The 25,888-nt window shown below is 38.1% G+C and overlaps 1 protein-coding gene across 4 annotated transcripts; it reads left to right on the top strand.

Annotated features, from left to right (window-relative positions):
• The first annotated feature begins 299 nt into the window (after positions 1–299).
• Positions 300–25,270, top strand: LOC127676856 (cytochrome P450 2C37-like). 4 transcript variants are annotated; one of them, XM_052172321.1, is made up of 10 exons: positions 300–467; positions 1,581–1,743; positions 1,915–2,064; positions 2,325–2,485; positions 3,590–3,766; positions 4,326–4,346; positions 6,925–7,066; positions 8,299–8,486; positions 21,730–21,871; positions 25,079–25,270. In XM_052172321.1, the coding sequence occupies exons 1-10, from the start codon at positions 300–302 to the stop codon at positions 25,258–25,260; spliced, it is 1,494 nt and encodes a 497-aa protein (XP_052028281.1). In that variant the 3' UTR covers positions 25,261–25,270. The 4 variants fall into 4 exon arrangements, with proteins under 4 accessions (XP_052028281.1, XP_052028282.1, XP_052028283.1 ...); XM_052172322.1 differs by lacking the exon at positions 4,326–4,346; XM_052172323.1 differs by lacking the exons at positions 1,915–2,064; positions 4,326–4,346.
• The last annotated feature ends 618 nt before the right edge of the window (positions 25,271–25,888 follow it).

The following is a 25,888-nucleotide window of genomic DNA, read 5'->3' as shown; positions in this document are numbered from 1 at the left end:
ATTAAAGTATTTGCAAGAGATAGTGATATTCTAAACATTTCTTTTATTTTTCACATTTATCAGGAATATTGGTCATACATAACTCAAGAAAATTAAGGCTAAATCTCATATGGGCACCATATAAAGAACAATGTAAAAGAAGTTATTATTTGTTTTGTTACTGTAGCAAAGTCTAATTGGAAGAGAGATTAAGCAATGTTTGATTAGTCAATAATGTCTCAAAGTTCAATGTGTTGCTCTGTAGTTGCACCACAAAAAAACTGCCCCCAGTCACAGCTGTGCCATTAAGAAGAATCTCCATGGATCCAGTCCTTGTCCTGGTGCTCACCCTCTCCTGTCTGTTTCTCCTCTCACTCTGGAGTCAGAGCTCTGGGAGAGGGAAGCTCCCTCCTGGCCCCACTCCTCTTCCAATTATTGGTAATTTACTCCAGATAGATGTGAAGGATATTCACAAATCCTTAACCAATGTAAGTATGCCTTATGCTCTCCACTAATTTGAACAGGAAGATATAAGTCATGCTGCTTTCAATGAAATTCTATTACTGCAGACAATATTATTTTAAAATGTTCATTAAGTAGAAAACTATGCAATGCATCTTTTCTGTCTTTTTCCTCTAGTCCTGGTAAGGAAATCAGTAAAGAAAAAGGGTTTGAGATTGAAGAACAGTTATGCCATTGCATTTTATAATATGATCACTGAATTTCAAAGTTATGCTTATTCAAATCCTTATTTTTGAACATTCTCTATTATTTTGGCTGAAGGTGAAGACTGATGAATATTTCATTCAGTGAGTCAGAAGTTTAGACATTCATCATTCTTAGATTAGTATATGGTGTTTAACTCTGAAGAACTAATTCATGCCTAATATGAAGTGAACATGGGCTCACATAAGAAATGAAAGCAACAAACAATGGCATAGTATATATGGGAGCTTCCCAATCTGTTTTCATAACTTACAAAACACATCCCTTGGGCCAAGAACACTTCATGATGATAATGTGTTTTGTCCACAAGTGCTGCATTTTGTAGTGCAGTTGCTATGATGCCTGCTTTCTGTAGTTTTGTAACAATTGTCAAGAAATAGACACTTTCACTACTGATGACCAAAGATTTTAGGTTACATTGTCACAGGATTCTGCAGTTTCCACAGGAGAAGTTTCACATCTGATCTTGCAGCAGTCATATGCTTACTGATGTCGATTTCTATGTGAAGTGAGCATGAGCATCTAATAGTGAATAAGAAGAGTGCCAAGTTAATTCTTCACCTCTTTGCAATATTTCCCTGGGAATGAAAGTAGAAATATCTTTCTTTAGTTTCTTTGTGAAATAAGAGGAAGAGAACTGCCGAATATCATAGTGTGATATTTTACTTTCATCAGTGTGTCAGCTGACTGTGTCATTTCTTGCCACACTATACATCATCTGCATATGATAAATACTCAAAATTCAAGGTATATGCACATAAAACTGAGTCTTTCTAGATAAAAATATAACAGTAACATTGCCAATCTAAATGTGTTTAAGCCATTGAAAATAACATGACATTTTCCTAATATTCCCATTTTCTTTCTATTTCTAGTTATCAAAAGTTTATGGCCCTGTGTATACTCTATACTTGGGCAGGAAGCCCACTGTGGTGTTGCATGGTTATGAGGCAGTGAAGGAAGCGCTGGTTGATCATGGGGAGATATTTGCTGGAAGAGGAAGTTTCCCAGTGTTGGAGAGAGCTACTAAAGGAATGGGTAAGTGTAGATGGACTCACCTATGTGCTGCACAGTATTCATAGAGAGCTAGAGGATGGAAAGCAGAGGCCATGCTTGCTCCTGAGGCACAGTTTGGGATTCTATGGCATCTTCTTTCTCTTCTGTCTCTGGGGTATACTCTCTACTGCATGTTCTTATTTTTTTTTTTAGGCATTGTATTTAGCAGTGGAAATATATGGAAAGACACAAAGCGCTTCTCACTCATGACTCTGCGGAATTTAGGCATGGGTAAAAGGAGCATTGAGGACCGTGTACAAGAGGAAGCGCGGTGCCTTGTAGAGGAACTGAGGAAAACCAATGGTAAGTGCAGGTTTAGAATCTGACATTTACTTCTTGATCTAGGTATGGCTTTATGAGTGATGTTGATCCTATCCTATTTAAAGTATTTGTCTAATGAGATGTATAGATCTCAAGTTAATGTTCCAATGCATTGTCAAGCCATGCATTCCCCCTTAGCATAAATGTGGCATAAAACTTCTAAAGCATCTTAGTATGTTAACAAGGCAAGGTGACTTCTATGTATATTTTTATGAATTTTACTCTTGTTTCCCATTTTTCAGGCTCACCGTGTGATCCCACATTCATCCTGGGCTGTGCTCCCTGCAATGTCATCTCTTCCATTGTTTTCCAGGGTCGTTTTGATTATAAAGATCAGGATTTTCTTAACTTGATAGAAAAAATTGATGAAATGACCAATGTTCTGAGTGACCCCTGGTTGCAGGTGAAACCATTATACTCTCATTCTGAGAACACATTTATGCTCTTTCTTACTTACAGGTCGAATTCAGCAAGTATCAAATAATAAAGTAACCAGACATTACAGTTCTGACTAATGTATCATGGAAAGAATATTTGGAAAAAAGTTCTAAACCTTTTGCTATAGAAATGGAAAAACAGAAGGGCCAATGCCAGGATTGCTTTCACCTGCTTGCTTCCTATTTGTTGATTACACCATTAACTTCCACAGGAATCTTTTGATTAAGTACTGTATTCACTTCTAGAAAGCTGGCAAGTCACTCATAGGACATTCCTCTCTTATGTGAATTTATTGACCTCTTTTCAAAAATTACACACATCTTCATCATATTACCAGGAAAGAATATCTTAGTACAGAAACACTATTCTCTTAAAGAAGAAAGAATATATGTGCCAAAGAAAGCTTGCAAGAAGCAGTTACTTCAGTAGTTTGATGCATCAGCTAGAATGTTAGTTAACAGGGTAAAAGGAAGAAGTAATATTTCATTCTATGTGGATCATAGACATCCTCCCAGAATTGTCTTAGGCTGAACTGGCCTTTCATGCAAACTGCTTAAAGAATGATATGTGTGAAACTCCACAAGGGTTAAGGCATATAATTTATTTTAAGGCATATACTCTTTTGTGTAAAAAGCTGCTTGGTAGAAATAAAATCTTCAGGTACTAAATTTCTTCTGTAAATCAAGTCACCCAGCTATCTTAACTTCTTCTGTAGAGTATGAGTGTAAGTAATAATTTACATATGTGGTATTTCAAACATGAGATTAGAGTTTATTGGAGCTACCGAAGAACTGACATGAAAATATTTTGCACTAAAAAAATATGAGTTAAAATTTTTTAGTACAATCTTTGGTCATATTGGCAGTGATTTCTCCCTCAAATCTCTCTATTAAAATAGAAAATTAGAAAAAATAGAGAATTATTATGTATGGAAAAACTACCTGCTTAAGACAAATTCTGTACATATTTTGATTTATCAATGTAAATCAGTCATGTGGTATGATATAAATATGCCTTAATTACCTCATTGCAATGTATTAATTTAGTAAATTCTTGCATTTCCCTGTAGGTTTGCAATACATTTCCTGTTCTGCTTGATTATTGTCCAGGAGGTCATAACCTATTTTTTAAACATTATACTTTTATTAAAAATTACATTTTGGAGAAAATAAAAGAACATGATGAATCATTGGATGTCACAATGCCTCGGGACTTTATTGATTATTTCCTAATTAAAGAAAGGCAGGTAAAGAATTTATATATATTTATATATTACTAAATTGATCAAGTTCTTTATACTTCACAGAATACCCACTAATTTCCACTGATGTTTAAAATCATAACAATATCATTTGAAAAATAATTTAGTATTTATTATTTTGTTTGAGTATACCTATGTTAATTGACCATTTGTTTTTAAATTATAAACAAAAAAGAAAATTTAAAGCAATCTTGTGAGTAGAAAAAGAAACACGAAAGGCAGATGAGACAAACTAAATTCCAATTTGGTCACACATCATAAACTGTCCTGTCTTTTAACATGAACATGGATATCATCATCCCACAGTTATGGATCACCAGCATATCCTACAGGTTAAAATTGATCGTGACATACTTGAACTGACCTACAGGGGATCTTGAAAGGACTGAATGGTGTAGGGAGAGGTAGGTGTAGCTTGATAAGAGTGGGTAGATGAAAGAGTAAAGCTTTGAGAATAATACCCAAAGAATTTGCCCCAGTGGGGTTAGAGATGGGAATTATTTGGTATGCTGTCACGATTAACTGTTGGTATTGTGTAATTTAGGAAAAACACAATTTCAATAGAGTTTATGAGTTACTCTCGCTTAAAAAAAAACTCAATGGTAAATATCCATGATTATTGGAGAGAATCAATTGTGCTCTCCGTATCTCTCTTTGTGTCCTTTGCTAGCAGTACAGTGTTCACACACATCTATTCCTGAAGCATTTTAACACAATTTAAATGTAAGTTCCCCAACTTGAGTACTTGCTTTTGCCAGAATGCTTGACCATTCTGGATCCTTTACATTTCCATTTGAATTTTAAGATATGTTAACACTGTCTACAAACAGGCCAATGGATATTCATACATAAATTCCACGTAATCTCTCAATCATTTTAAAGGGTTGTTCCATTTTCAAAACAGAGATAAAACTAACATATGATGCAAATAATTTTATTTTGAATGCACTGTATTTTTATTTAGTGCATTTACAAATACTGTATCTACCAAGTATGGAGTTTCAAAATGCTGTATCATTCTGCAACACATACCTACCACAGTTATTAACAACCACTCCACAAACTCCACCACATTATTAGTAACTGTGAGAGTGATCTCTATCTTTATAGATTTTCCTGTCTCTATGATGGAGTAAACTGACCTCTAAACCAGCTCTTCATGTAAGACTTTACTTTCTCTCTTCTTGCACTCTGAAATAAAGCCGACTTGATCATGGTGGATGATCACATTGAGGTGATCTTAAATTCAACTTGAAAATATTTTATTCAGAACTTTTGCAAGTTTGTTATTCATAGAGTTTAGCTTATAATTTTCTCCTTTTCCCTTTGTTCTTTCTCTGCTTGGGGTTATTAGGGCAATACTGAATCCCTACAAACAACTTGAAAATTGTCTTTCCTTGCCATTTTATGAAGCAACATGAGAAGAAGTGATATTATTTCTTTCTCTAAAGTTCTGGTAGAATTCTGCACTAAAACTGGCACTAGGCTTTTTGTAGTTCAGGAAATTTTGATTACTGCTTCTATGTCATTTGATTGTTATGTAATCTGTTGACTTTATTCCTGTCATTTTGGTCTAACATGTGTAAGTCACAGCATCTAAAATTCACCATTTTTTATGGTTTCCAGTTTTAGTGGAATATACATTTTTAGAGTATATCTTTATTTGTCTCCATATTTTTTTAGTATCTGTTGTGATGTCTCCTTTTCTCTGATTTTATTAATTTGGATTTCTCTCTCTTACTTTTGGATATGTTAGTTAAAGGTTTATCAATCTTGTTTATTGTTTCCTTTTTAATTTTATTTTTATTTTTTAGATTATATTTCATGACATTACTCCCAAGCCATTACTCTCACTAAAACCTCACATATATTCCCCTACACTCTTGTTTAGATTCATGGTAATGCATCAAATAAGCAACTCCTCTTCTAATTGACCATTGTATAGTCTTTGTTTCTTTGTTCAGTAATATTTTATTAATTTAAGCCCTGATATTACTTATCTCCTACTACCTACTTTTTGTTTTTGTTTTCCAAGGCTTCAACTGCCTCATTGAGTTATTAACTTATATCACTTAATTTTTATATAGGCATTTGCAGCTATACTAATTCCTATTATTTATTATAACTATATTACTTCTTCTCATCCTTTCTATATACCAACATTTCATATGGCCCTTATGTCCTTTGATATTAATGGTCTCATAGTTTTAATTATCATTTGTGTATGTGTTTGTGTGTGCATGTGTGTGTTACACTGAATTCCCATGACATCTTTCTCATCAACATCCTCATCTCCACTGATGTTTTCATTGTTCAGAGAATTTTCAGCAACAACGTTTTTGAGCTTTAAAGGCCATAGCTGCCCTCTAACATCTAGAAGAAGCAATCTTGCAGCAGATATCCTATTCCCATGGCTCTTATAATCTTTCTTTCCATTCTTCCAAGAGATGCCCAAGTTTTAAATATAAAAATTGTGTTGTAAATGTTATAATTTGGGAGAGGACAACCCCTAGTCAGTTGTTATCTGCCACTTACCTAGGTGATACTTCTGCTCCACAAAGAAGCTTTATTGATAAGATGTGAAAGCTGTACTAGTCTATTTGTATTAAGAAAATTATTTATAATACAGTTAAGAATTTTCCCAGTTGAAGAACTATCACCTCAATAGAATGGTTGGTTAGGTTTCCAGTAACAGCATGACTCCACTATTGTTGAGCAATCCTTAAATACACAAAGACAGTGTACTGTTAACATGTAACTTCTACAATTGCATTATTTTGCATTAAAATGAATTCCAATATTTGGAAATAAAATTACCATTTCAACATATGGAAATAAAATTCTTAGTTTTTTAGTGTAAACCTGCATAGCTATTTGAAGATATTTTGATGCAAGCAATGCTGTATTTATTGGTAGAAAATGACTTGGAGCTGCATTACAAAGAGAAATATAAATATAAAAAATGAAATTTAGACCATCTATACCACAGTCTCTGAAATGTCACATTAGTTTCCACAACTGATGTACATTTAGAGACTCTGTTGGCCACAAAATAAAGATGTCTAATATTGCAGATTTGTTGTAGTTTGTTGTTCAATAAAAATAAATAAATAAATCATATTATTGTATCAAACCATTCTTAGAAAGACTGCAATCAACCATTAAAAAATATGCTTGAACACATGGCAATAACAATGACTGATCTATTTACTGCTGGGACAGAGACAACAAGCACAACGCTGAGATATGCTCTCCTACTCCTGCTGAAGTACCCACATGTCACAGGTGAGGATGATACAGGTGATGAACCACTGCATTCCTGTAAGATACTGATAAGATGCTGGCTAGTGGCCTGCATGTTGTCCTTTAACGTCTCAGTATTTCATTTTCTGTTCCATTGGCTGGAATGAGGGTGACTAAGGAAAGTAGAGACCATGTGTTCTGGGTTCCCAGGCAGGTGGTAGGCACCATCTGAATATTGGATGGTGGTTGCATATTGTTTTATTCTCCAAATTGAGGATTTTGGAACATACAAATAGTTGTTACTTGAATCTTGTCACTGTTGTATAATGAGAAAATCAAAGTATACATTCATACACATAAATTGAAAATAAATATTGAATTTTAACATGTATCTGATTTCAAATGTCTTTCATCGATGGCTATCATAACAGATAACTATATTTATATCTATTGTTTAAAATATTTAATTACTTCCATTTTATTCTGACTAAATAATAAGTATATGCTTATGAGGAATAATCCTAATTTTATAGGACAATATTATATATCACAGTTCTGTATAGCTAAATTTATTTGTGATCATGAAATGTATGTTTATAATGCTGCTGAGGCAGTCTCCATGCCCTGGGTAACCTTGCATTAATGTAAAAAGCATGCCACATTTCCCAGAGCCCATTTTAAAATGTCTGACATGGTGGCACATGTTTAATATCTTAGCACTGGAGATATGAAGACAAGAGAACTGAGGTATTCACTGGGTAGATGGTCTAGCCTAATCAGTTCACTGAAGATTCTTAGAGTCTGAGAAGAAACAAGAAGAATGACTCCTGCTGAATAAGATTGTCATCCTGCTTCCAATGCATAAGCAAATGAGTGCAAATGCATATCTAGAAATGTGTATTTATAGATACACACAAAGAGAGACAACTGTTTTACATACAAGTAGTAATTGATTAGTAGGTGAGTGATATGAATGCAATTGCAGTGTATATGGTATGTGTGATGTGGTCACTGTGTGTGTGTATGCATGTGTGAGTGTGTGTATGTGTGTGTGTGTGTGTATGTGTGTGTGTGTGTGTGCATGCACAGGTGAGCATGCATGAACGTGAATGTGCATGTGCACATGTGTGTGTACTATCAGAGGTCTTTTCAAATTTTCTATTAATAAATAACACTTTAGGGCACCTTCATTATGGCCTAGATAGACATGCATTTGTTGTAAGAAACATGTCACTTCTCTCCTTTTTCCAAAACATCTCACCATGGCTACTTAGCTAAAGTCCAGGAAGAGATTGAGCGTGTGATCGGCAAACACCGAAGCCCCTGCATGCAGGACAGGAGCCACATGCCCTACACAGATGCCGTGATTCATGAGGTCCAGAGATTCATTAACCTCACCCCCACTGCCCTGCCTCATGAAGTGACCTGTGACATAAAATTCAGGAACTACTTCATCCCCAAGGTAAACTTATCTTTTTGCATCTCTATGCTTTCAATGCTCATAGGTTCACAATATGATCCCAGTCCACAGAGTCATATTGTGCTATGAATGCCTTCTGCTGATTCATGATTGGGAAGGCAACTCTATAGCAGGCAGGGACAGAGTTGTGACACTTCCACATTTGCTCTGCTTTCCAAATATTTGAGTAAAGTTTAGGTGCTTATATTCCGATGTTTATTTTCCAAATTTTGTTGATTTCCCCAAATCTCCTCTGGAAATTATTAGAATTTTTAAAAATAACCAATTAGTTAGAAAGGGTTTATATCCAGAATTCTTCAATTCATCCATAAGTTTGTGTCATTGTTGTATTTGGGCTGTTTATTTTTTTGGTATAATACTTTCTTCGCAATGATGTAGCTTATTTTCTTATACTTTTACTGAAATATTTTCTCAGACTTTTACTGAATAGTTAATACTCTCTTACTATCATTTTTCTAATGCCTTTGTGTTTCTTTTCATATGATTTGTAGAAACAATTGATTTCATTATTTTTCTAACTTTAAGTACCCTTGCAAAATTAACTAATTGTTTCTAATTATTTATCTGTATGAGTATGTGGAATTTCAATGTGTTTTCTGAGTTAATATTTCTATGGGTTTTCTCATATTCTTGTTAATTTATGCTTATGTTCTTATTGCCTCAATCAATAAATTACAGACAGCAATTAACAGACTGCTTCATAATTTCTACACTCACTAAAATCCAATGATAATGATACATAATCAAATAGAAAGAAGTAAAACAACTCAAATGACTAACTCAAGCTATTCATTCATGTAACCCTCCTAGAAAGCAGCTGGTGTTTATATAAATGCTATAGGAAAGAAATGATTGAATGAAGAGGTTCCACTAATGTAATGGACAAACCAATTTTATTTCTGATCAACAAGAAGTATAACTTGAAGGTTCAAGCCTGTAGTCAAGGTTAATGTCTTAAGAATTTTAATTGTTATCAGAATAAGAAAATAGGCTGTAATCTCTTGTTTTGACATGAATTTTAGTTATACAAGTGTGGACATTCTTTCCAAGTGCTTTCTCCACCCATGGTTACAATCAATATATCAGCTAGTGTTTTATCACTAAGTATAACTACTATAAGCTCATGAATTCATTTGAAATTGATCCAACACACATTGTGTTTGACCAAATATTTTAAGAGATTTGACCCCATTACTGTTTTCCTTCAAATTTGATAGGTGAGAATTTTGATAGTGAAACAAAGTTGATTGTTTTTAAAAGAAGTGTTCCATTACATGGCTAAATCTATTTCCATCTTCTTCCTTTTTATGTCTTGTTGTTGGAATAGATGAGATTCAGAATAATTTCCAATTGAGTATCAGACACTACACATAAAAATATGCAGAATATGGTGAAATCTTAATCCAGAAAGTGGTCATTCTTCTCCCTTGGGATTTCATTAATGTAGAATCTCTGACACTAATCTAGAATTGCTTATGACTTGAAAATATCATACAATATATAAAAATATTATATGAATAAATGTAAACAAAATATAAATATACACTTTAAACTAATTATCAGAGAGTCTGCTAAGTATAGAATGATAATGTTTGAGTAACATCTTTCAGGTAGTCTCAAATTCATACCTATCCACACCCTGCCACTTCAAGTCTCTGCAAGGATAGGTGTTTCCTCCCCTACTTAGGCCAGACAAGGCTGCCCAGCTAGAACAGCTCCCATGTATAGGGAAAAGCTTTTTGGGATAACCCCTGCTCCAGTTGCTCTGTACCCACATGAAGACCAGGCTGCATATCTGTAACATAAATGCAGTGAGGCCTGGGTCAGGTAGGTGTATGTTCTTCGATTGGTGGTTTAGAATCTGAGAACCCTGAGGGTCCAGGTTAGTTGACATTTTTGGTTTTCCTGTAGAGTTCCTGTCCCCTTCAAGTCCTGCAATCCTTTCTCCTATTCTTCCATAAGCTCCACCCACATTTGGCTGTAATTCTGAGCCTCCTGCTGGGTAGAGCCTCTCAGAGGACAACTTGCATCTCTCTGCAAGCATAAGAAATTATCATTAATAATGTTAGGTATTAGATGAAATCTTAGGGTTGTTTTGATTTGCATTTCCCAAATGACTAATGAAGTTGAGCATTTTTTAAGATGCTTCTCTGCCATCCGAAGTTCTTCAGGTGAGAATTCTTTGTTTAACTCTGTACCCCATTTTTAATAGGGTTGTTCGGTTTTCTGGAGTCTAACTTCTTGAGTTCTTTATATATATTGGATATTAGCCCTCTATCTGATGTAGGATTGGTGAAGATCTTTTCCCAATTTGTTGGTTGCCGAGCTGTCCTCTTGATGGTGTCCTTTGCCTTACAGAAACTCTGTAACCTTATGAGGTCCCATTTGTCAATTCTTGCTCTTAGAGCATACGCTATTGGTGTTCTGTTCAGAAACTTTCTCCCTGTACCGATGTCCTCAAGGGTCTTCCCCAGTTTCTTTTCTATTAGCTTCAGAGTGTCTGGCTTTATGTGGAGGTCCTTGATCCATTTGGAGTTGAGCTTAGTACAAGGAGACAAGGATGGATCAATTCACATTGTTCTGCATGCTGACCTCCAGTTGAACCAGCACCATTTGTTGAAAAGGCTATCATCTTACACCAGTCAGAATGGCTAAGATTAAAAATTCAGGAGACAGCAGGTGTTGGAGAGGGTGTGGAGAAAGAGGAACACTCCTCCACTGCTGGTGGGGTTGCAAATTGGTACAACCACTCTGGAAATCCGTTTGGCGGTTCCTCCGAAAACTGGGCACCTCACTTCCAGAAGATCCTGCTATACCACTCCTGGGCATATATCCAGAGGATTCCCCACCATGTAATAAGGATACATGCTCTACTATGTTCATAGCAGCCCTATTTATAATTGCCAGATGCTGGAAAGAACCCAGGTATCCCTCAACAGAAGAGTGGATGCAAAAAATGTGGTATATCTACACAATGGAGTACTATTCAGCCATTAGAAACAATGAATTCATGAAATTTTTAGGCAAATGGATGGAGCTAGAGAACATCATACTAAGTGAGGTAACCCAGACTCAAAAGGTGAATCATGGTATGCACTCACTAATAAGTGGTTATTAACCTAAAAAACTGGAATACCCAAAACATAATCCACACATCAAATGAGATACAAGAAGAAAGGAGGAGTGGCCCCTGGTTCTGGAAAGACTCAGTGAAACAGTATTCGGCAAAACCAGAACGGGGAAGTGGGAAGGGGTGGGAGGGAGGACAGGGGAAGAGAAGGGGGCTTACGGGACTTTCGGGGAGGGGGGGCTAGAAAAGGGGAAATCATTTGAAATGTAAATAATAAATTATATCGAATAAAAAAATTAAAAAAAAATAATGTTAGGTATTGATGCTTGCTGATGGAATGGGTCTCTATGGGAGCTGGTTATTGGATGGCCATTCCTTCAGCCCTATCCCAAGTGCCTGCATTTCTTGTAGACAAGACAGATTTGGGGTTGAACATTTTAAGGGGAGGTTGGTGTATCTATTACTCCACTAGGGTTCCTGCCTGGCTACAGAACCTCTTCAGGTTCCATATCCCAAATGTAGTGAGTCACAACTAAGGTCACCACAATAGATTCTTGGGCATCTTCTGTGTCCCAGTTCTCTGTCTCATCCTGGAGATGCCTGTCACTTCCTTATGCTATCAATTGCAGATTTCCATTCATTTTTATGGCCATCTAGTCATCTCTTCTGCCCTTCCCCATACCTAATCCTGGACCCCTCATTTCCTTCCTGATCCCTTTTTCCTTCCTCTTCCCTCCCTCCACCTGCCTCTTATGACTATTTTATTCCCCGTTCTAAGTGAGATTCAAACATCCTTGCTCCGGCCTTCCTTCTTGTTTAGCTTCTTTGGGTCTGTGGACTGTAGCATGGTACCTGCATTTATGGCTAAGATCCACTTACTAGTGAATACATACTATGCATGTCCTTTTGGAATTGGGTTAGGGATTGATGCTTGCCTGAGGGAGGAATCCCCAGTTGGACCAGTCACTGAACCGACATTCCTTCAGTCTCTGCTCCATTTTTTATTAGATATTTCCTTTATTTATATTTCAAATGTTATCCCCTTTCCTTGTTTCCCCTCAGAAAACCCCCCTATCACATAAGCCTTCACCCTGCTCACCAACCCACCCACTTCCACTTTCCTGTCCTGGCATACCCATACACTCGGGCATTGAGCCTTCACAGAACAAATGGCATCTCCTCACATTGATGTCTGAAAAGGCCATCCTCTGCTACATATGCAACTGGAGCCATAGGTCCCTCCATGTGTACTCTTTGGTTGGTGGTTTAGTCCCAGGGAGCTCTGAGCATACTGGTTGGTTCATATTGTTGTTCATCCAATGGGGTTGCAAACCCCTTCAGCTCCTTGGGTCCTTTCTCTAACTCCTCCATGGGAGACCCTGTGCTCAGTCCATTTGTTGGCTGTGAGCATCCATTTCTGTATTTGTCAGAAACTGGTAGAGCCTCTCAGGAAACAGCTGTATCAGGCTCCTGCCAGCATGCACTTCTTGGCATCCATAATAGTGTCTGGGTTTGGTAACTGTATATTGGATGGATCCCCAGGTGGGGCAGTCCCTAAAGGCCCTTTCCTTCACTTTCTGTTCCACACTTTGCCCCTGTATCTCCTCCCATGGGTATATTGATCACCCTTCTAAGAAGGACCAAAGTATCCACATTTTGGTTTTCCTTCTTCTTGAGTTTAATATGGTCTGTGAATTATATCTTAGGTATCCCTAGTTTTGGGCTAATATCCACTTATCAGTGAGTGCATGCCATATGTGTTCTTTTGTGATTGGGTTACATCATTCAGAATGATATTTTCTACTTCCATTCATTTGCCTAAGAATTTCATATGCTTATTGGATTTTCATGGGTGTTTCTTTTTTTAGGTTAGGTAAGTATTCTTCTATAATTTTGTTGAAGACATTTACTGGCCTTTTAAGTTGGAAATCTTTGCTTGCTTCTATGACTATAATCCTGAGCATTGGTCTTCTCATTGTGTCCTGGATTTCTTGGATGTTTTAGGATAGGAGCATTTTATGTTTGCATTTTCTTTGACTGTTGTGTCAATGTTTTTTATGGTATCTTCTGCACCTGAGAGTGTCTTTTCTATCTCTTGCATCTATGACTCCTGATTTCTTTCCTAGGTTTTCTATCTCCAAAGTTGTTTCTGTTTATGATTTCTTTATTTTTTTTTCTACTTCCATTTTTAGATTCTTGGTAGTTTTGTTCAATTCCTTCAACTGTTTGATTGTGTTTTCCTGTAATTCTTTAAGGGATTTTTTTGTGTTTCCCCTTTCAGGAATTCTACCTCTTTACCTGTGTTCTCTTGTATTTCTTTAATGGAGTTATTTATTACCTTCTTGAAGTCCTCTAACAGCATCATGAGATGTGATTTTAAATCCAAATCTTGCTTTTCTGGTGTGTTGGGGTATCCAAAACTTGCTGTTGTGAGAGAACTAGGTTTGGATAATGCCATGTCACATTGGTTTCTGTCGGGAACATTCTTGTATTTGCCTTTCACCATCTGGTTGTCTCTGGTATTCGTTGGTCCTGTTGTCTCTGGCAAGATCTTGTACCTCCTGTAGGCCTGTAAGCCTGTCTCAGCACTGCTGGAAAACCAGCTCTCTGATGGCACAGAGGTCTGTGAAACAGCTCAGCTCCTGGGTGCAGGTGGAGATCAGAAGGACCCTGTCCTAGCTGCTCTGCTACTCCTGTGCCCTGTATGCTCCTGGCTGGACTGGCCTCAAACAATCACCAGAGAGAAAAAATTCTGCTCCACTTTTGTCCCTACATTTCTTTTAGACAGGAACAATTCTGAGCTATAATTTTTGAACATGGGTTGAGGAGCCCATCCCTGCACCAGTGGCCCTGTCTATCTACTGGAGGTGATCTTTTCAGATTCCATCTCACCATTGAGGGGCGTTTTGGCCAAGGTCATCCAAATTGAATACGTACATCCCAGGTCTCTGGGACTTTCTATAGGTCTCCTCATGCCCATCTCCACTTGGCTGCATATTTCCATTCATTCTCCCAGCCCTCTAGGCTTCTCTCCTCTCTCTTCCCATACCTGATCCAGTCCCACTTTCCAGTACTCTTCAGCCAGACAGATCCTGCCCTTCCTCTGCCTCCCATGATTCTAAGAGGGATTGAAGTGTCCACAGTTGGGCCTTTCTTCTTGTTAAGCTTCATACAGTCTGTGAATTATATCATGGGTATTCTGAACATTTTGGCTTATATCCACTTCTCAGTGAGTAAAATCCATGCATGTCTTTTTGGGTCTGAGAACCTCATTCAGGATTATATTTTCTATTTTTTTTAAGGATGATATTTTCTAGTTCCATTCATCTGCCCCCAAAATTCATGATTTCTTTATTTTTAATAGCAGAATAGTTTTCCACTGTGTAGATTTACCATATTTTCTATATCCATTCTTAAGTTGAGGGACATCTAGGTTGTTTCCAGTTTCTTAATTACTCTTTTTAATTTATTTTGTTTTATTAATTAACTTAATCTTACTTTCTGTCTCTATTCCTTCCTATCCTATTCCATTATTCCTCTTCCATCCCACAAATAGTCTCAAGGGTGTATTTATACGTGTGTGTGTGTGTGTGTGTGTATTCCATATAAGAGAATAGACTCTCTCTATATAACAGGATTATTTTTGGATATATGAGTTGTGTAAAAGAGCAAAAATGAGTGATATTCGTCCTTCTAAATTTTGTATACTTTGCTTAAGTAATCTTTTCATTACTAACCACAAAAAACACAGTTTTCCATTTAAAACCATAGTCTATATGGCTTGTGAAGACTACATGATGAACTAGAGATGCAGGTAGTGAGACTCTCATGTCCAAACCTGAGGCTAAGTAGAACAGAATCAACAGTATTGGCACCAGATTCCAGAGTTCTGAATTTAAATGTCATTGATGACTTGTTACCCACATCTCTGGGACTGATCTCAGATTCAACCTGGCTTCTTACCTACTCTGTGTGTTGGAATATCACTGTTCTCCTTTATATTGATGCTTTCTTTTTTTCTGGGTCTTCTATTCTACACCATTGGTCAACCTGTCTGTATTAATACCATGCAGTTTTAATCACTATTGTTCGGTAGTACATCTTGAGGTCAGAGATGGTGATTCCTCCAGTAGCTCTTTTATTGTTCAGGATTATTTTGGCTATCCTGGATTATTTTGGTTTTCCATATGAAGTTGAGGATTGCTCTTTCAATGTTTCAACACAAAATTGTATTGGAATTTTTATGGGAATTGCATTAAATTTGTAGATTGCATTTGTAAGATGTCCATTTTCACTATTAATCCTACCTATCCATGAGATGAGAAATCTTTAAGCCTTCTGAGGTGTTCTTTGATTTCTTTCTCAGTGACTTAAAGTTCTTGTCTTAGAGGTCTTTTACACCAAAATATTCTATATTATTTGTGGCTATTGTGAAAGGTATTGCCTCTCTGTCTTAGTCAGCACAAACATCATGGCCAAGAAGCAATTCAGGGAGGAAAGGGTTTATTTAGCTTACACCTTCCACATTGCTGTTGATTAAAAAAGAAGTCAGGATTGGAACTCAAACAAGTCAGGAAGCAGGAGCTGATGCAGAGACCATAGAGGGACATTTCTTACTGGCTTACTTCCTCTGGCTTGCTCAGCCTGCTCTCTTATAGAACCCAATAATACCAGCCCAGGGATGGTAACACCCACAAATGGCCCTCCCTCCTTGATCACTAATTGAGAAAATGCCCCACAGTTGAATCTTATGGAGGCACTTCCCCAACTGAAGCTCCTTTCTCTGTGATAACTCCAGCCTGTGTCAAGTTGACACACAAAACCAGCCAGTACAATTAACCCCTTGTTAACTTGACACACAAACACATCACTATTTTTTTTTGTACTTTCAAAAGAGATTTTCTTTATTTTTTAGAATAAGTTTAAGTTTATAGAAACATGAACAAACAAATAAAAAACAAAAACCTGAATAAAAATACAAGCAATCCCCACATCTGCACCTCCCTCCTGTCACCACATCCTCAGCTCATTACCATCTGCATTAGTGTGGTATAACTGCTATAAATGGTGTATCAATGTCAATACATTGCTATCAACCCATTTTTAAATTAGCACTCGTTGTGACTAATTATATGGTCAGTTTTGGAGAAGGTACCATGAGGTGCTTAAGAGTGGAATGTTCTATAAATATCTGTTAGAGCCAGTTGGTCCACAACTTCAGTTTCACTGTATCTCTGTTTAGTTTCTGGTTCCATGACTTGTCCATTTTTGACAGAGAGGTGTTGAAGTCTCCCACTATTATTGTGTGGGGTGCAATGTGTGCTTTTAGCTTTAGTAAAGTTTCTTTTATAAATGTGGGTGCCCTTGCATTTGGAGCATAGGTGTTCAGAATTGAGAGTTCATCTTGGTAGACTTTTCCTTTGACCAGTATAAAGTGTCCCTCCTTATCTTTTTTGACAACTTTTGGTTGAAAGTCAATTTTATCCAATATAAGAATGGCCACTCCAGCTTGTTTCTTGGGACCATTTGCTTGGAAAATTGTTTTCCATCCTTTGACTCTTAAATAGTGCCTGTCTTTGTCACTGAGGTGGGTTTCTTGTATGCAGCAAAACGTTGGGTCCTGTTTACATATCCAGTCCATTAGTCTATGTCTTTTTATAGGGGAATTGAGACCATTGATATTAAGAGATAGTAAAGAAAAGTGATTGTTGCTTACTGTTATCTTCTTAGTAAAAGGTGACATTCTGGTTGTGTAGCTATCTTCTATTGGGTTTGATAAAAGATTACCTTATTGACTTTTCTACTGTGGTTCACTGTCTTGTGTTGGTATTTTCTACCCATTATCCTTTGCAGAGCTGGATCTGTGGAAAGATAATGCGTAAATTTTCTTTTGTCCTGGAATGTCTTGTTTTCACCACTGCTATTTTCTTAGATCCAGCTAACCAGCATCAATAGTCCCAGTAACACAAAGGTTTGTTTTAGTGGTTCAGGTATCTTGTTAATCACAGCTGATTATTCAGCCTCAGCTAACCAAAACCACAGAATCTTCACAATCAAAGCATTGCCCTGATAAGAGTCTTAAATATTCCCTCTGAAATTTCACAAGCCAGAGCTCCATCTTCTATGCTGTTCTCAACATTATCTTCCAAACTCCTACACAACATCCCACAGAGATCTCAACACTGAATAGACCATCTGGCCCAAAGTTCCAAAGCCCTTCCATAGTCCTCCCCAAAACATGATCAGGTTGTCACAGGAATACCCCACTATGCTGATACCAATTTTTCTTAGTCAGGGTTCCTATTCCTGCACAAACATCATGACCAAGAAGCAAGTCAGGAGGGAAGGGTTTATTCCGCTTACACCTTCCATATTGCTGTTCATCGCCAAAGGAAGTCAGGACTGGAACTCAAGCAAGTCAGGAAGCAGGAGCTGATGTAGGGGCCATGTAGGGATGTTTTTGCTGCCTTGCTTCCTCTGTGGACAGGGGTGGAGTGAGGTAAAATATAGAGCGTAAAAAAATTAATGTATTAATTAATTAAAAAAGAATAAGTTAGAAAAAGGCTTTAGAATGTTCCAAAATAATTACCAACTCAAGGTATTACTTTAAGAGCTGTAAAGAATCTGGTGGGTCCAGCCTGCTTGCTGTACCTCTGGCTTGCTCAGCCTGCTCTCTTATAAAACCCAAAAATACCAGTCCAGGGATGGTGCCACCCACAAGGGGTCCTCCTTCCTTGATCACTAATTGAGAAAATGCCCCACAGTTGGATCTCATGGCACTTTCCCAACTGAAGCTCCTTTCTCTGTGAAAACTCCAGCCTGTGTCAAGTTGACACACAAAACCAGCCAGTACATTCTCTAATTTCTTTCTCAACACAATTATTTATATAAAGGAGGGTCACTAATATATTTGAGTTAATTTTTCATGCAGACTCTTTGCTGAAGTTGCTTAACACCTGTTGGAATTCTCTGGTAGAATTGGGGTCACTTATGTATGCCATCATATCAGCTTGAAATAGTGATAACTTGATTTCTTCTTTTCCAATTTGTATCCCCTTGATCTCCTTTTGTTGTTTATTGCTCTAGATAAAATTCAAAGTACTATATTGAATAGACAGGGAGAGAGAAGGCAGCATTTTCCTGTCCCTGATTTTAGTGGGATTGCTTCAAGTTTGCTATTGGCTTGCTGTATATTGAGTTTATTATATTTAGGTGTATATATTGATTTCCTAATCTTTCTAAGACATCTAACATGAAGGGTCATTGGACTCTGTTGAAGGCTTTGTCAGCATCTAATGAAATGATCTTGTGATTTTTTTCCCTTTGAGTTTGCTTATATAGTGTATTGTGTGAAATAAAACCATGCCAAGAAGCATGGTAGGTAGAGCGGGTTGAGATCTGGGAGACCCAGTGGGCACACATATGAGACTTGGGAAACTCCTAGTTCCCTGCCAGACTCACAGCCTGGAACAGATGCCATGTTCCTCACATAAAAGAAACTTGTTCTATGGTCACATAGGCCCAAAACAGAGTTCTCCATGCTAATGACATACCTATAAGCACTGAGGTCTTAGCCAATAAGCTTCATTTCCCAGATATTCCTCTCTGCAAAAGGTATTTAATCACAGGTCAGACTATGAGAAAATGTTATAGGTGCATTTTCCACCAACAACAGCTAAAACATTATATGATTAAGCATGGACTATCACTTTTTTCAATACCCATCATGAGGAACCTAGAGAAGGCCTTTGTCTACAGAGTGACAATATATTCTCCTGTGCAAGACCCCTATGCATTTCTAGCTTGCCTCCACCAAGATAAGAACAATCACCCATTTCTGGGACAAACCAGAGCTCCCTTTCCCTTGACTCCAGGCTGGAGAGTGCCCCCAGTCCAAAGCTCCTGATTCCATTCTCAGCTCTTCTTTGACCCCCAGGAGGTTCTGGATATCCAACAGTCTGAAATCCCTATGGCTCCCACCTCTACACATGCCTCTACACTGATTCATGGACACCTGAATCAGTTCCTGATTTTCCACATCTGAAACTGTGCTTTCCTACCCCTGGAGTGGTGTCTTGGTGCTTCTCAATAGATGCATGAGATAAGCTCAGTCAAACTCCCTGCATTCTGCCTCCCCAAGCGGCCATGTCCAGTACCAAGACACACACACACAGCTCACAACAGAATACACTGGTAGATTTCCATATATAGGACCATCCCTGCATCCTCTGGATGAAGCCTATTTTATCATGATGAATGATGTTTTCGATGTGTTCAAAGATTCCAGGAAAGAGGAAATCATTTGAAATGTAAATAAAAAAATTATCGAATAAAAAAATGAAAGAAATGTAAAAAAAAAAAAGGATTCCTTTTGTGAGTAGTTTATTTAGTATTTTTGCATCAATGTTCATAAAAGAAATCAGTTTGTTCAGCCTTTGTGTGGTATAGGTACAGGGTGAATGTGCCTTCCTAGAATGAATTTGGCATCGTTTCTTCTATTTTTATTTTGTGGAATGGTTTGAAGAGTATTGGTATTAGCTCTTCTTTGAAAAATCTGTGATTTTGCACCAGGGAGCCAAGAGACCCCACAGCCTTCTGTGCACAGCCCACCAGGAGAGAGTGATCTCCCAGCTGCGTTTTCACTTCAGAGTGCAGAGGAGAGATCTGCACATTCTCTCTGGATGGTACCAACTAAGGGGCACTCAGGGCATAATAAGATCAGTGGAGGAGCTGGAATAGAAGTCTTCCTGCTGCTATTGGCACCAGGGAGCCAGGAGACTCCACAGCCTTCTCTGCACAGCTCACCAGGAGAGAGTGATCTCCCAGCAGCGCTTTCACTTCTGAGCACAGAAGTGATATCTCTACCTTCTCTCTGGAGGAGAACAGCTAGGAGCACACAGGGCAAAGAATCAGTGGAGCAGCTGGGACTGAAATCACCCACTGCCATTTGCACTACAGAGCCTGGAAACTCCACAGCCTTCTGTGCATAGCCCTCCAGGAGAGAGGGATCTCCCAGCAGTGCTTTCACTTTTGAGCTCAGAGGAGTTAGGACACAGGCTTACAGGCCAACAGGGGGAACAAACTCCAGCCAGAGACACCAATACCAAATAGCACCAGATATAACCAAAAGGCAAAAGGCAAGCACAAGAACCCTACCAACAGAAACCAAGGCCACAAGGCAACAATAGAACCCAGTTCTCCCACCACAGCAAGTCCCAGATACCCCCAACACACCGGAAAAGCAAGTTGGATTTAAAATCATTTCTCATGATGCTGTTAGAGGACTTCAAGAAAGACTTAACTCCTTTAAAGAAATACAGAAGATCATTGATCAACAATTTAAATCCCTTAAAGAGGAAAAAAATCCCTTAAAGAAATATAGGAGATTGGGTCAACAGGCAGAAGCCTTTAAGGAAGAAACACAAAAATCCCTTAAAGAATTACAGGAAAACACAAACAAACAAGTGAAGGAACTGAACAAAACCATCCAGGATCTAAAAGTGGAAGTAGAAACAACAAAGAAATCACAAAGTGAGACATCTCTGGAGACAGAAAACTTTGGAAAGAATTCGGGAGTCATAGATGCAAGCATCAACAACAGAATACAAGAGATAGAAGAAAGAACCTCAGGTGCTGAAGATAACCATAGAAAACATTGACTCAACAGTCAAAAATGAAAAATCATAAAACTCAAAACATCCAGGAACTCCAGGACACAATGAAAAGTCCAAACCTAGGGATTATAGGTATAGATGAGAGCAAAGATGTACATCTTAAAGGCCCAGTAAATATCTTCAACAAAATTACAGAAGAAAACTTCCTTAACCTAGAGAAAGAGATGCCCATGAACCTACAAGAAGATTTCAGAACTCCAAACAGACTGGACCAAAACAGAAACTCCTCCTGACACATAATAATCAAAACACCAACACTTGATCTTGATTTGACTTTGTTTCCTGAAATCTATTTAGAAAATAATCCATTTGATTCAGATTTTCCAGTTTTGCTAAGTTGGGTTGAAGTAAAACCAGGTACTTTATAAAAACCAAAATACTTAACACCTTATGTGGAGCAGACATTGAACTAGGTTATTTTCCTAATATGTTTTAGTTCCTTGATTTCTTTGTAACTTGGTATTTGTGTGTGTTGTTTCAGGGAACATCAGTAATACCATCACTGTCATCAGTGCTGTATGACAGCAAGGAGTTTCCCAATCCAGAGAAGTTTGACCCTGGCCACTTTCTAAATGAGAATGGAAACTTTAAGAAAAGTAACTGCTTCATGCCTTTTTCAGCAGGTAATGCCAACTCATTTTCATATGTCTGAATTACAGTTTCAGTTGTTATGATAAAACATGATGAACAAAAGCAATTTGGAGAGGTAAATATTTATTTAATCTTGCAACTTGTTCTCTAACATCAGGAAAGTGTGAACAGAAATTCCAGACAGGTACTTGGAGTCTGAAAATGATGCTGGGGCTATGAAGGAGTGCTGCTAACAAGCTTCCTTCAGCATGCTCTCTAATGTAAGCCAGGACCACCAGCCCAGAGGTGGTACTACCAACAGAGAGCTGGTTCTTCCTCCACCAATCATCAATAAAAAATGGCCACACAGGGTTGCCTAAAGGGCAATCTTGTCAGGCATTTTCTTGATTGAGGTTCCTTGTTTCCAAATGGCACTAACTTTGGTCAAGTTGACATACAATTAGCCAGAATAAATTAGCCCAAGGGCAGGCATATCTTGGCTATTTTGGACTTACATGGTGACTCCTATAAGGTTAGTAGATTTGAAATTTGTGCATAATCAGGAGTTGATTCCAAGTGCCCATGCAGTGCCCTTGTTGAAACATGATCCCAGTCAAAACATAAACAAGTAAGACCTTAATTTTCACAATCATTTATGACAAGTTAAGAAAACTAGAGTATATGTCCTTTGCATTCCTCTTTTAGCTATATCACAGAGACACCAAAGAAGTAATTAATGACTTCTGGAAATTCAACTTCGTTTAAGCTTTACTCACACACCATGAACATGGAGATCGCCATATTTTGGCTTCTTCATTCTTGTTGCTCCTTCCTCATCTTCTGGTTTAGTTAAGCTGAAATAAATTTCTAAAAAGACATAAAAGCTCCAAGAATCAAACTCAGTCAGAAAAGCAGATGAATGAATGTGGGGATATAGTTGGCCTAGGGCAGTGAGACTCAGACATCACTATCTAAGGTGACTGTTAAGAATAACAACATTCTTTGCTTAAATTTGTTTGAGACTGAATTTATTTATTTTTAGTTGACATCTCTCTCTCTTTTTTTATTCCTTAATCTTTTTTTTTTACAGCCCAGACTTTATCCCCCTCCTAGTCCACCCTCCTATAGTTCCGTGTCCCATTATTTTATTTATTTATATTTCATGTTATTCCTCATTCCTGGCTTCCCCTCCAAAAATTCTGTAGCCTATCCCCCTCCCCCATGCTTCTATGAGGGAGCTCCCATACCCACCCACCCATTAATGGTAGACATCAGGACAAAAAAAGGTAAAATATTTAAAATATATTTTTTTAATTAATGTTTCTTACTTGAATCCAATATGAGGTTTTTGTTTTCTTTTGTTTTGTTTCATTTTCTATAATTTTTATTAAATCATTTGTTTATTTTTCACACTCCATATTTTATTTCCCTCCCACCCCACCCCCATCCACCCTCTGACTGTTCCACTTTCCAAACCTCCTCCCCACCCCCCTGTCTCCACATGGATGTCCCCATCCCTCATCCCACCTGACCTCTAAACTCCCTGGGGCATCCAGTCTCTTAAGAGTTAGGATCATCTCTGAATGAACACAGACCTAGCAGTCCTCTACTGTATGTGTGTTGGGGGCCTCATATCAGTACCAGCTGTATGTTGCCTGTTTGGTGGTCCAGTGTTTCAGAGATCTCAGTGGTGCTGATTAAATGAGACTGCTGGTCTTCCTACAAAATTGCCCTTCTCAGATTCTTTCAGCCTTCCCAATCCAACAACAGGGGTCAGCTGCTTCTGTTCATTGGTTGGGTGCAAATATCTGCATCTGGCTCTTTAAGCTGCTTGTTGGGTCTTCTGGAGTGCAGTCATGCTCGGTCCCTGTTTGTGAGCACTCTGTAGCCTCAGAAATAGTGTCAGGCCTTGGAACCTCCCCTTGAACTGGATCCCACTTTGGGTCTGTTGCTGGATCTTCTTTTCTTCAGGCTCCTCTCCATTTCCATCTCTGTCATTTTTACAGAGAGGCACAATTATTGGTCAGAGTTGTGACCTTGGGATGCCTCCCCCTCATTTGATGCCCTGTCTTCCTGCTAGAGGTGGGCTCTATAAGTTCCCTCTCCCTACTGTCTGTCATTGCATCTAAGGTCCCTTCCTTTGAGTCCTGAGAGTCCCTCACCTCTCAGGTCTCTGATGTATTCTGGAGAGTGACCGAAACCTCATATCACCTGAGTTTGCCTGTTTCCATTCTTTCTGCTGGCCCTTGGGGCTTCAGTCCTTTTCCCTCATCCAATACCACATCATGTTCCTGCCTTCCCCCACTCCCTCCCCCTGTACACTTTCCCTTCCAGGTCCCCCCTTCCTTTCCCATTTGTGATTGCTTTGTTCTCCCTCCCAAGTAGGACTGAGGCATCCTCACTTGGGCACTTGGGCTTGTTAGTGTTTTTGAGTTCTGTGGACTGTATCTTGGGTGCTCTGTACTTTTGAACATCCAATTATTAGTAGTAAATACAATTTTTGTCCCTTTGGGTCTGAGTTACCTCACTCAGAATAATATTTTCTAGTTCCATCCATTTGCATGCAAAACACAGGATGTCCTCAGTCTTAATAGTTGAATAGTATTTCACTGTGTAAATGAACCATATTTTCTCAATATTTCTTACTTGTATCCAATATGTTTTAAACAAGTACATTTCCATTGTATACCCCCAGTCCTCCCATAAGGTCCAGTGCCATTCTCTCTTCCCAATTTCATGTGCCCATGGAGTCCTCTATATGCTACTACTGTGTGTATAAGTATAGAACCATCCATTGCAACTTTGGTAACTTACCAGGGGCCACATCCATGACTAAACTAGCGTTCCCTTTCCCAATACCCATCAATTGCCAATAGTTCCTTAGTTCGCACAAACCATCGTGAGCCTATTCCTAGCATTTGCTAGAATGGGCCATTTTTACAAAAGTAAGAATGGGTTTGAAGACATGAATCAGCAATTAGGATAACTTGTTCTCTTGTAAAGAACCTGGGTTTATTGCTCTGCACTCATATTGGGTAGCTTTACCATTTCCTTTTGATCAAATACTTTTTACGAAAGAAATGTGACCCACTTTTGTCAGTTTACCTGACTTTGTATCCTCTCAGCACTTCACCCATCTAACCACACATCCAATAATTCAACAGCTATTCTTAATCTCCAATAATAGTTAAGAGTACTGTGTGTCTCAGACTCACACTTGTGAATAAGGCATACTTACCTCTTTGACATTTTTTTCACAGGGAAACGGATGTGTGCAGGAGAAGGTCTGGCACGCATGGAGCTGTTTCTGTTCCTAACCAGCATTTTACAGAACTTCAACCTGAAACCTCTGGCTCACCCAAAGGACATAAATACAACCCCAGTGATCAGTGGATTGACCTCAGTGCCTCCTCCTTACCAGCTCTGCTTCATTCCCATCTGAAAGTCAAATGTCTGGCTCCACCTGGGACATCTTTTGTGATGACCCTGAGGTTTTAATTCACTGCTTTTCACACTGGACACTCTGCCTTTTATCCATTTCTTTTGCCTCTTCATAATTTATTAAGGATCTATGAAGATACATTTTCCAATCTGCAGTTTCTGCACAAATATTTCTGACAGGCTCTATTTTCTCAAGGACTGTTGCCATACACTATGATGATATGTACCTGATCCCAAGTTAAATATGTTCTCATTATGAAATAGAAATTCCTATTGTAGGATAATTCACAGTGACTTCTCTTCTGCATTTTCTTAATAATAAATTGTTTTGGAATACCTATTCTCAGACTTTTCATCCAATTCAAGTAATAAATGAAAAAATGGAGTTCTAATACATCACTTTGGTACTCTTAAACACACATATGTAGAATGTAAAAGAGACTGCCAGAGAAGACAAATTGATTCACCTGCCACATCCTTCTTCCAAAATGTTACACTGGTTTATGCTTCCTAACCTTGAAATAATACTTTGAACAGTCCCATGGATGCCATATTTAACATGCTCTAAAATGAGTTCTGAAAGAACTGTAAAGAAAAGTCTACACTACCGTACAATTGCACCCCACACT

Source organism: Apodemus sylvaticus, chromosome 1 (assembly GCF_947179515.1).
Source record: "Apodemus sylvaticus chromosome 1, mApoSyl1.1, whole genome shotgun sequence".
Taxonomy (NCBI): Eukaryota; Metazoa; Chordata; class Mammalia; order Rodentia; family Muridae; genus Apodemus; species Apodemus sylvaticus.
Note: the sequence above shows the minus strand (reverse complement) of the source record. Positions and strands in the feature narration are given on the sequence as shown.

Coding starts and splice junctions, on each gene's coding strand:
- LOC127676856 (XM_052172321.1), top strand. CDS start 300: ATGGATCCAGTCCTTGTCCTGGTGCTCACCCTCTCCTGTCTGTTTCTC. Junction 3,767..4,325: donor TCCTAATTAAAGAAAGGCAG/GTAAAGAATTTA, acceptor TGTGTAATTTAG/GAAAAACACAATTTCAATAG. Junction 21,872..25,078: donor CTTCATGCCTTTTTCAGCAG/GTAATGCCAACT, acceptor TTTTTTTCACAG/GGAAACGGATGTGTGCAGGA.